This window comes from Antedon bifida, chromosome 6 (genome assembly GCF_963402885.1).
Source record: "Antedon bifida chromosome 6, ecAntBifi1.1, whole genome shotgun sequence".
NCBI lineage: Eukaryota > Metazoa > Echinodermata > Crinoidea > Comatulida > Antedonidae > Antedon > Antedon bifida.
Window position 1 is genome coordinate 176,539 of NC_136231.1, and position 12,408 is coordinate 188,946.

Consider the following 12,408-nt stretch of genomic DNA (forward strand, 5'->3'; position numbering starts at 1 on the left):
AACTACAACATAAGCCTTATGCACAGGTTAGTATAGTGATAAAATGATCTTAGATAATACATACACTATCTCGGTTCACCATGTCAGTGAGAACGACAATAGCCCGTGAGTTGTAGTCAACCACCATTCTCCAAAAGTCTTCAATAGTGTTTTCCATCGGAGTTTGAGTACCAATAAACATGTCCTTTTTATCAAAACTCTGAAAATAAAAAAAGACAAGATAAGATCCACCATTCTTACCTTTCAACCATGCATTCTAACATTGTAAATATTATGATGTAGATATAGATATAGATATAATTTTAATTTGTTACAGAGGGTTCTGGATATCTGGATATATCAGCTACAGAACAGCTGGAATATTCAGCTTGTGGATTTATAAGCTACAAAGTAGCTGGGATATCTTACCCCTGGATATTTTACTTACATCAAAGAAGGAAGCATTTATGTAATCTGATGGTCCATCTTCACCTGGAGTCATAATGAATGGTCGATTACGGTCAACTAAACAAGACAAATTATCCATAATTAAATGTCGCACATGGTAAGGCATAAATGTAGACATATAATAACCATCCTATTTATTTCTTTCAAGGGATGTTCTTGTGATAGCTTAAACATAACAAATATCTTTAAACATGAATGTGCATCAAAAATTCTTACGGTTAATATTTAAACATTTGGACATCATCAACTATCATTGACCCCATATACACTTATAATTTGGGCAATCACAGGACAGGGCCTGGGTCCAGGAACAGCTTTTATGCTTGGGCCGCCAGTTTATGCAGTGAACCGTGGCCAACACACTGGATTAGGCTCAATCAATTAAATTTGGACCCAGTCCTGGAGCAACCCAGTACCCAATTGTAAGTGTAAATGGGGTCTTTAAACAGTTGCCAATTAAATGGGGCAACCCCGGTAAAATATTATGAAATAAAATTAAATGTATCCCAGGAAACAATTGCTCAACTTCCTGACAAAAAAATTATGAAAAAAATGAAAGTAATAGACTGAACCTACAAGGCACCAAATCAGGATATCTGTTTTTGTCTCTGTTTTCAGGTCGGAATCCACCAGTAATTTTATGACCACCAAGAATTGATGATAAACCTTGAAGTGCCTGATAAACAAATCAAATAATTGGTTTAATATAAAGTTGCAATGACCATACAGGTAAAGGGTACATTCAAAAGATGTACAAGGTTTTTTTTCAATAGTGCAGATGAGTAAATTTGATACACAAAAAAATACTTCTGTAGTTGCAATCCAATGAGAAGTCAATTCTGAAATCTAAGAATTAAAGGTACATCGCATGTCAATTCTGAAACCTTATGTTATGTTGGAGGTACATCAGAATTACATCAGAGTTAACAGAGGTATAAGGGGGGTAACTGATCACATACGTTGGTTGTAACTCAGATATGATTCAGATTAGCTTAACTCTGTTTCATGTACTCTAGTGTGTGTGAACATTTACAGTATTATGTTCTTATCAATGTGCAATATGCTCATATTCAAGTTGATTCTTTTAAATTGTTTGTCAAGACAAGGAGTTATTCTAGATGCCCTCATGGTTAAGGTTTTGGTTTTTTATATGTACCTTACATCCATAATCATTTTTAAAAATAAACTTACTTCAAACTCATCTGCAATATATGACTTTTTAGACTTGGGGTTGATAGCCCTGAGTTTCTGGTAATGTTCTTTGAAGTCTGATGCAGCACGTGATGTGTCTCCAAAGAGAACAAACTCTAGAATAGTGTTATATACAAACAAGTACTGCAACTACAAAAAAAAACAAAAACATTTGGAACATTGTTTTTTTCAGGATACTAAAAGCTGGTTTTATCTTGTGTAAAGTAATTTTCTGATTTATCAATCATATAAATATATAGCTTAAAAGTAAATATCATCATCTTAAACGATAATCGTCATTAGACATTGCACGTCTCACTTGTGTCCGCCACTCTGTATGTTTTTAAGCAAGCATGTGTAAAGGTCCACATGTAAAATGTTCTGTTTCCTTTTTTTATGTTTGCCATACATTTTTTTTTCGGTCTTCATTTTGGTCTTTTAGTCCAAAAGTAAAACTAGTGATGAACAATATATCAAAATTAAGTTAATGTAAATCTAGTTAATATAGTAGTTACCGGTGTTTGAACCATGTTTGGTCTGCGTTCACGCATATCTTTCACAAATTCTAGAATGTTAATCTCTCCAGTTTCAGTTGCCATTTTCATCATAGCGTCAATTGCTATTATCGCTCCTGTTCTACCAGCACCAGCACTATAAGAAATAATTTACATTACATTATATACATTGCATGTGATGAAGTATAACCTCATGCTTGAATGGACCCTCTTCAATCTGACTAAAAAAACTCTTGTCTTCATATCAACTTGCAATATTACATTTATAGTTTATTTATTTACATTTTATCAACCTGATCAACGTCATGCATAATTAATATATTATATTTTTCTCTTATATTAAAAAACTTTAAAATCTATTACTTATTGTCCTATTACCTGCAATGTACTAATATTGGTCCAGCATTTGATGGCGTTTCGTTGTGTATAACATTTAACATATTGATGACTGGTGATGATGATCGAGGTATGTTCTTATCTGGCCATACAAAGAAGTGGTATTGCTTAACAAATCTTATTTCTGTACCCTGAAAAATAATTTATGAGGAAATTAACAACACTAGTAAAAAACTAGGTAATACCACTACCACTTTTTAACCAGTTTTCACATGCACTCGTACAAATTGAATTGAATTTTGCTTGTAAAATTCAAATCAGCTGAGATCCAAACACAAATCAATCTGAGACTACTATTTACAGCAATGTTAGAACTGGTAATTTATAGAGTAATTTCCATACAGTTGCATATTAAATTGGTTTTTTTTTTAAATTACACTGGTCCATATTACAGTTTTTTTTTTTACAGTAACCTGAAATATCTTACCTTCACTACTTTAAGTTTCCTTGTAAGATAAGATGTTTTAGAAGTTTCCTTCAAGAAAGAAACATTTAACTCTCCATATTTGTTTACGTTTTCTGGCCAGTATTGTGTGCATTTATTCTACAAATATATATAAATAACAAATAAAAAACTGACAATTATAACCACAAAAATTGAAATGTATGTCATTTCTATATTTCAGTAAAAAAAGCATTTTACAGTATTTAAAATCACATTCTGAATGTGGTAACAAATAAAATTTTTTTTTTACTTTTTAAGATAAAGTAATATATCGTAAAACCTCGAAAAGAAGTCTATCTCAAAAATGTATTTGGGGTTTTTTTGTGAAGCTCACCCAAGAGTCCTTAAGAAGAAGCTCATGGGCTTCAATTAAAGGTTTTACGGTAAACAATATTTGTTTGTAATAATCTGCTACTCAAGTGATAGAATTCATGTTCAAGTCTAAGTTGCTGGTTCTTTCTTTTAAAACAGAGGAACTCTCTTAAAATGAGAGGTTCACAAAACAATATCAATATGCAGGAGAATGCTTCAATCTAATGACAAACAAGATTTCATTGCAATTGATGCAGTGTAATCGTACTGATCTAGAAAGAAAAAAATAATTATACTACCTTCCCATCCTCAACTAGGTTTGCTGTCATGATAATAACAGACACATTCTCCTGCCAGATCATTCTCCAGAAGTCCACAACGGTTGATTTATTTGGTCCTTGTGCCGCAATGTATTCATTTTCCTTCACAAATCCCTATAAATGATTATGCAAAACACACATGTTTCTAACTAAATATCTATTAATTAATTTAATGTTAATTAATGGAGAATGTATAGGCAAAACTGTTGTTTATCTATTTTAGGAATGAGATTGTTGCACCTATGCTGGATTAGAGCTGTGCAGGACAGAAAAGGATAGGCTCAGTCTCTGAGGAGACGTTTCTCTTGCTGAAATGATGATGAATACACAATATATCTATTAATCAATCAAACACCCAAAACTGTTTCAGACCATTGAATTGACATACCTTAATAAAGCAAGCATTGATGTAATCAGAATATGGATTGTCATTTATCACATCAAGGACAACACGATGCTCATCATCTAAATAAGAAATATTTTTATTTTACATTCATAAAAATAATTATTATAATTCATGATATTTGATCATTGTTGAATTATATGTTGAATTTATTACATTTTTAGTGCAAAGGCCGTGTTTGATTTCTCAAACAACTGATAATCATTGGAATATAACTGTCTAAATATATTTATTTTATATCTACATGTTCTGCATAAATAATATATTCATCAAGAATCCCACAGGATAAAAATACACAGGGCTAGAATATTTCCCAGAGTCGCAAATACTTACAAGGAATAACATTGCGATAACGATTCTTGGTTGCATTATTTGATTCCAGACCAACAGACTTACGAGCATCGGTTTTAATACCTTCCGGAAGAGACTAAAAACAAAACCAAATTTCAAAGTTCTGCTAAATTCTTACACAATATCCTATTTTATACCAAACATCCATGACTTTATATTAAACATGTCAAACACAATACAAATCAAAATCTATATTGGCAAAAATCAAAAGAAACACTGTGCCAGTTATGAATATTTTAGCAAATGCATTTTGACTGTGACACTTACTTGACTGTGGCAGAATATAACTTCAGTATGTAGAGTAGGGTAATGATATTGAAAATTAATATTGGTGTTTCTAAAATAAATTTAATGTAATCTGTGCACACATCATTAACAATGGCTCTCATGTGAGCATACATTATCATGCTAGTACGTTTTTTATACAAACTGTGTGACAACTACTTCAGTGATTATTAAATAAAATAAGATTTCTTTCAATATTTTACCTCCCATTCTTGCGTAAGTTGTTCATTTGCTTTCTTCTCCTCAATATACTCTGCTAGTTTGTGTATTGGTATCGCAAGCTGTATGAAATCTTGGATTACATATGGATCAGGATCAGGTGTATAGTTGGAATAATCCTCTGTAACAAAAACCATAACACATTCTTGATGCAATAATCTATTAGAAGTTTACATTATCTCATTTGGCTGAAAACATGATACCATGTTACCCATTGATTTACAACATGATACCTACTTATCCATTTGCCTCACCACAACATGGTTAAATATTTATATGTATACCGTTTACCTTGATTGTTAGTGGCTCCTAGAGCAAGTAGCTCATTATTGGTCTGCTCAGGTTCCTTGCCAGATCTTAGCCCATTTGGTGCTGACATGGGGATAACTCCTGGACTCTTTATGTTTTGTCTTTTTGATCGCCTATGTACAAAAAGGTAAATGACTTTTAATTTTTTGCAGTACAATTCAATTTTTTTTAAATACATCAAAATGAAAACATTTTTCTACACAAGTACAGTTAAAACGGTGTACTAATAATACATATGATTAGCGTATTGGTGCATAGAAATAAATTATTATGACAAGTTAATAAATTGTCGGGTTTGAAGGCCAGACATTCTTTAAAAAGACAATGTTTCTTTGCTTCCAGAAATAAATGAGGTAATGTGAGGTGCTGTGATAGACAACCTCACAATTTAACCTTACTTACATTTTCCAAACCAGTACAACAGCAACAATCAAGAGAAAAAGAACACCAACCAAAACAATCACAATTATCATTACAGAACTACTACCGTCTGTATTTTCAGTATCATCTGAATTTCCAGGATTACTTGTAGTCTCTGTAAACAAAGAAGTCTAGCAGAATTATAACTATGCATGTATTATATGATATATGCCTATACAAGGACAAATATAAATTTAAATAGAGAATAGTGCTAGTAGCAGAATTGCCACTACATTAAAAATATGATGCATGTTTGATATTAAAATCAAGTTTTCATTTTTAACATCACTTGTTAAACTTATTCTGGAGTTACAGTTACAGATATCAACATTGTTACTGACTCACTGTCTAAACATTTTTAATTGCAAACCTTACCAATTATAGAAACTGTAAATTTACAACTTCCTGTATTACCAGCAGTATCCATAGCAGTACAAGTAACATCAGTTGAACCAATATCAAATGATGAACCAGAAGATGGAGTACAAGTAGCTGACAGACCAGTATCAATTTTGTCAGTGACTGAGGGGTCATTCCAGGTCACAGTTGTACTTGTACTTTCTTCGAAATTATCAGGACATGTTACTGTTGGTGTCCCAGCATCTTTAAAAAGATTTTCTTAGATTAAGATATTTAAAAGTGATTTGAGACTATACTACAGTAAACCCACTTTGTCCCGGGATATATGATCAGTCTCCAAATCATATTTGGCTATATTTTGAATCATGCCCCTCACCCTAGTTAACATCTGTATGCTAGACTTTTTCTAAAAAATGTATTTCAAAATAAAAAAAAAGATTCTTTATAGCACATCTTTATTTTGAGCATAATAAGTTTTTTTTTGTTTTATATATCATATTTTTATGCAACCTCACTCCAAAGCCTCATAAAGTATTGTCTATAATTGATTTGATTACAAAGGATGAAATATTATCTATTGAAAAACAGAGAATAATCTTTTATGCTACAATTACCATTCAAGCTAGAATAGGTCATGATTCCTTTCTAAAAAATAAGAGTACTTACCATTGACATTAACTGTAAAGGTACACTCTCCTGTGTTACCGTCAGTATCCATAGCATTACAAGTAACATTAGTTGAACCAATATTAAATAATGAACCAGAAGGTGTAGTACAAGCAGCTGACAGAGTATCAACATTGTCAATGACTGAGAGGTCGTCCCAGGTCACTTCAGTTTGGCCTGTATTTGTATCCATGGTTATATCATTGGGGCAAGATACACTGGGAGTTCCATCTTATAGAAGAAATAAATACCATCAATATCAATTCGTTTTGTAATTTAAATATATATTCTTCTATCTGCTGGGGAGATTACCTAATTTTAATAAAAAAAATCTTCCTTCTTTATTGAATGTTTCTTTACAATATATTTTATGTACAATTCCAATTTAATAGTTATTGTCAGATACTTATATTCATCTGCACATTCAATGTCCATTTTTACAATCATCTTTGTCTTATTATAAACTCAATATTATTTTGTAGTCTTACCTGTTTCACATCTGGTTCCGGTATAGGGACTTGTACATGTACATGTGTAAAATGAACCACCATTGTTACAAGTACCACGGTTGAAACATGGAAAACTTTGACAAGGATTGTTTTCTGAAAAAGGTTGAATTTCTACAGTCTAAACTTATTTATTGTTCAGTGATATACAAATAATGAACGTCTATAAGTTGGATGGTGAGAATAGAGTTTTATAGACTTATTATTTGATTAGACAGTTTTTTATCTTGTATGAAAAATTTTTGCTTACGAAAAATATTTTTTACGATTACTTTAGAAATCAAACAGTGCCGCCTATTTTGCAATTCTGCCGGGATGATAAAAGAGTGTGAATCGGAATTGCAACGGAAGTACATTTTTGAAGAAATATATGTACTAATTTAGAAAATAAAAAGCATTTCAATTAGCTTTGGATCGTTTGTATGATTTTTATTAATTAATGGGAACAACTCATTGAAAAAAAAACCAGAATTAGCCTAGATCAGTTTCAGTTGCCTGGCGAAAGTTTCGTAATGGCCTAGGCCTACAGTAGAAGATTCTTTGGTCGTCCGTAATTACCACTACAGTAGGCATGTTTATAAAATTTAAATAGATACAATATTTAATTTATTATAAACAATCAAATATATATATAATTGTTTTGCAATGTAAATATGTTACAAATAACCAAATCAATGTTACTGTAATGTGAATCAATATAGGCCTACCTTTTATTCAATCTAATTCAAATGATAGGAATCTATTTAGATGTTATATAAAACAAATAATGATGTTTATATTTGTGGAATGCAACAAATAATGCTATGACGTGAATGATGAAAGGTTATATTTCAACAGTTTAAAATGTGAAAAATAAGTTGATTCTAATAGTATAAGCTGCACGCTATAAATTCAAACATGCATTGCACATGGATTAAAATTTTCGTTTTTCTTCTGTAATTCACCCACTTTTCGATTGATCGTGAAGGCCAAAACAAATGGAAGAATTGTAACTTTTCAGCGAAAATACCAATTTGTATTTAAACGGATTCTGGCAAAAACAGAAAGACAATTAATGCAGCAACTAGACAACATCAGGCTAGACCTATAGCTAGCGTTCGATGTTGAAATATACCTTTTCATCATTCACCTCATGGCATTATTTGTACCATTCCACGAATATAAACATTATTTTTTGTATACTATTTAACAAGGCAGAACATTTCATCGATAAACACGAAAGAATACAATCAGTTGTGTAATAAAAATTAATTAGATATTAAAAAACATAGCGTTTTTAATTTCTGTATGTTTCAGTATGCAACTTCAGTTAATGTGATTTGGCTGTTTCTAATATTTATTTTGTAGACTTACCAGTTTCACATGTGGTTCCAGTATAGAGGCTTGGACATGTACATATGTAAGATATACCAGAGATAGTACAAGTACCACCATTGACACATGGAGAACTGTTACATGGACTGTAAACTGAAAACAAATATGAATTTCAATTGTATTGTTGTAAAAAGATAAATTCACTATATTTTTGTTTTGTAATATTAATAATCACTTAATAATCAACTATATACATATGATCACCTTGAAAAAAGTATGGTTTCAAGGTTTCAAGGTGCTCCTACATGGCAGTATTCTAAAAAAAGCCCAGTTAACAAAACATTAACACTATAGTACTTAGTGAGCTTGGGATGGTATACAAAAGGAGACAGTAATTTAACAGTACATGATGGTTGTTGAATGGCTTGGTGGGCGTACTGTGTTAGCCATACCTGTAGGTCTTAGGCAGCCTTAAAAGAATGAATTAAAAAAACACCTAATAAAAACCTTAAAAGGAGCTTACGAGGATGTTCATTTTAAATTTTAAATTAAATAAATCTAGATCTATTCACAGTCTACACATATATAGGTTTTAGTTAATTTTTCAACAAAAATAAATTACAATCTGCATACGCTTCGTACTGGTCAGTCATTTATTGTTGGAAAGTTTAAAAATGACGTCATAAACTTTGCTCCGTCTATCAGACCAAACCGAAAGTAGACTAAAGACAGTACTGGGCTCTTCAACATGTGGAAATTAATATTTTGTATTACCACATCCTTTCGTCTAGTGTCTCCTTTTGCCTACCGTCCTAAACACTCAAGTTTACTCTGCATTGTAAACATTGGTGTATATTAACATATCACAACTATGTTGGTTTTAATATAACCTTAAACTTACCTGTTTCACACATGGTTCCAGTATAGAAACTTGTACATGTACATGAGTAAGATGTAGCTAAATTGTTACAAGTACCACCGTTGAGACATGGAGAACTTTTACATGGACTGTTTGCTGAAAAAATGTTGAATTGATACAGTTTAAACTTATTTATTGATGATATTATAATTAATTAAATATTGTAATATATTATATACACTATAATATTATCATACTGAGGTATAAAACTTTGGAATAAAATGATCTTTAATACTGGTGGTTTCATTGAATTGTAAATTTTACTATTTTTTTTTATCATTATCTGTATTCATTTTATTTAGGCCCTAGACCTAATGAATGTCTGGTTTAGTTTAAAGATGTATTGTCCCTTGAAACACAAAAAATGAAGGTCAAAATATTCTAAATTTAAATTGGCCATATCAAAGTAATATTAAAGTTATTCACTTTAAGCCGAAAATTTGAGCCAAGAATAACAAGTTTACGTAATTAACAGGTAAATTAATTTGATTACATTTCGTAAGTAAACAAAGATTTCAAACCACGAGTATGCATTTATGCATGATGCTAAATAGGATTGTTTACAACTCGTCACAGTTGAGAAGGTGTTTTCACACAGATCACGAGGAGGTTTTATGATTATGCATACAGAGTAGCCAAACAAGCGCGTTGCGTTGTGAGAGATATGTTTTGTTCAAAAACTTTGACTGGCAGTCAAAGTTATTTTTTGAACAAAAAAACGTCTGTAATTTCAGTTAAAGGAAAGGAGCAACCTAATATTTTACCTAACTATTATAAAAGTAACCCTACCAACTTAATATTCAGAACAATTTATGTTTAAATCGGATTTGTAGTTTTCTAGTAAACAGGATTTTAAAGCTGTTTTCAAGACATTTGAAAATCGCCATCTTGTGCTCATGGCAGCCTGTTTGTGACGTCAGATACGGCCGACGAACATTTTAAGATTCGCGGTTGCATTCGGCGCTTCTATTGGCTAAGTGAATCCGCTAATATGATTGGCTAATAACGCGACATGCGGTCATGCAGGACGGCGATGACACAGTATGAGCATGCGCTGACTTGGTAAACAAACCTTCGATCGATCTTTTCTTCTGCAAGCCAATTCGTAAATCTTTCAGCTATTGTTAATCTATTGTTACTTTTATTGCCTAGCTGTTTCAAATGGGATTTGGTAGGGGAATTAACTGACAAACCTTCCAAACGGAGGCTGTTTGTTGACGATGCAGTGTCTACTTTATTTTTGTTCAACACGAGTTCTAGGCCTAGTGTAAGGCATACAGTACAGATACACTGGCCGCAAGTACACCTTTCTTCGACGGCTTGTTATGCTCGAGAATGTTCTTTTTTCCTCATCAGCACGATGCAAAACTAACTCCCTTTCTATATATTCTGGTTCCAAATTTTCTGAATTATAAAAACTCCAAGCCATATTCCGAAAATATTAAGTATGTTAGGCTATTTAATTGATTTTATTTATGGTTATATCCCGCACTTCCATATTGAAATACTGTACTAAGACGATGGACGCTTGGATTTGCTTGAATGCGTCTACCTAATCTGACGTCACATAATTGCTCTTAACCTGTCAAAATGGCGCTGTTCAATTTTCGATATGTTGTCGTTTAAAAGTCTATTTTATAACTAAATTGCTTACTATTGTACATTGAACCATTGTAATCATGTTTTTATTACATTTATCTATAAGCACAGTGGCACATTTAGCCCAGGGTGTTCCTTTCCTTTAAATGATTTTTTTTTCGACTAATTTTTGGTGAAAGTTAATAACTATTATGATACTTCAAAATGACCCACTTTTTTTCGAAATCTTTTTATTTTTATTTTTTTGGAATTAGTCAAAGGGACAATACATCTTTAAATAGTATTTAAAAGTATTTTCTACTCGGATTTCACTCCATTTGTTACGTTTTATAATATCATGGAGCGGTTGTCAACTCATTAGGTTCATATAACCTATTGATTCTGTCAGAATCTTTATTTATTTATTTATTCTTTCCTTAGCACTATTTTGTCCGTCAATTATCTTGATATCAGTTTCATCTAGCTAAGTCAATTTTTCAGAGTTTATTCCTTATGGCCAGGAATCGATGTGGTTATGTTTTCATGGTGCGCAATCATAAATTACGCGGTCTAGGCACGATTTAACGAAATCACATTTGTAATCATATCTTCACAAGCATGAATCACAATTAAACAAAATTTGGTACTCATAAATTTCAGGTCATATTTCATCATATGGCAATACAATTACGTGCGTAGCGCATATAACGCATGCATCAAAATTGTCAATATTTATTTCTGATGAAATTAGAGTACGTTTCAGGCAATTGCCAGATTTTTGCACTCGCACTGCGCGTTAAATGTTAATACGCACTCTTTTTGCCCGATTTCTGTTTTACAACCTTTCTCTAGTAATATCATTTTTTATTCACTTTTCAGCTCGAAATTGCGTTATACGAGCATGTCAAAAGTGACAGGCTACGCACGTAGAAGTTAACAAAATGGTGAAAATACGATAAATTTTAAAATTATTATAGATCGTCAGAATGCTTGGGAACACCTATTATTCATTTCATTTTCTTGAAGTGTATGTATCATATATATGATTTATTATGAAATTATTCGACAATCAAACAAATTATGACATTTTTCTTAGGCCGAAATAACAAAACTTAAAATTAACTTTTTTTCTTAAAATGTTCATATATTAAAGTTAAAAGTAGATAGTTTGACAGTGCATCATTTTTTTTAATTTTTAAAGATGTTATCATAGTAAAAAATTATAATTCATTGCGGTATGTAATAATCTATCTGCACCAAAGTGGTTACTGTATAGTAAATACACAGAGGAATCTTTCTACAACTTGTAGTCAGTTGTGTATGGCTCGGTGGTCTGTGCTCGTGTCTATGGCATTCAAGGTACCGAGATCGAGTCTCACCTTGGGAAACGAAATAAGATTTTTTTTTATTATCCGTATTGTTTATTCAATTTCTTTTTGTTCATTTTGATGT

At 31.7% G+C, this 12,408-nt stretch overlaps 1 protein-coding gene across 1 annotated transcript in view; it reads right to left on the minus strand.

Annotated features, from left to right (window-relative positions):
* LOC144845833 (uncharacterized) overlaps positions 1-12,408 on the minus strand; it is a 126,864-nt gene that overhangs the window by 6,764 nt on the left and 107,692 nt on the right. The window contains exons 12-29 of the mRNA XM_078703281.1: positions 9,361-9,474; positions 8,499-8,612; positions 7,128-7,241; positions 6,640-6,870; positions 5,989-6,216; positions 5,596-5,728; positions 5,176-5,306; positions 4,869-5,005; positions 4,363-4,456; positions 4,015-4,091; positions 3,606-3,740; positions 2,977-3,093; positions 2,532-2,680; positions 2,154-2,289; positions 1,639-1,788; positions 1,024-1,123; positions 428-504; positions 65-199 (exon numbers count right to left, since the gene is read on the minus strand). Of these exons, the coding sequence (XP_078559407.1) occupies positions 65-199; positions 428-504; positions 1,024-1,123; positions 1,639-1,788; positions 2,154-2,289; positions 2,532-2,680; positions 2,977-3,093; positions 3,606-3,740; positions 4,015-4,091; positions 4,363-4,456; positions 4,869-5,005; positions 5,176-5,306; positions 5,596-5,728; positions 5,989-6,216; positions 6,640-6,870; positions 7,128-7,241; positions 8,499-8,612; positions 9,361-9,474 (2,372 nt within the window). The remainder of the gene's footprint in view (positions 1-64; positions 200-427; positions 505-1,023; positions 1,124-1,638; positions 1,789-2,153; positions 2,290-2,531; positions 2,681-2,976; positions 3,094-3,605; positions 3,741-4,014; positions 4,092-4,362; positions 4,457-4,868; positions 5,006-5,175; positions 5,307-5,595; positions 5,729-5,988; positions 6,217-6,639; positions 6,871-7,127; positions 7,242-8,498; positions 8,613-9,360; positions 9,475-12,408) is intronic.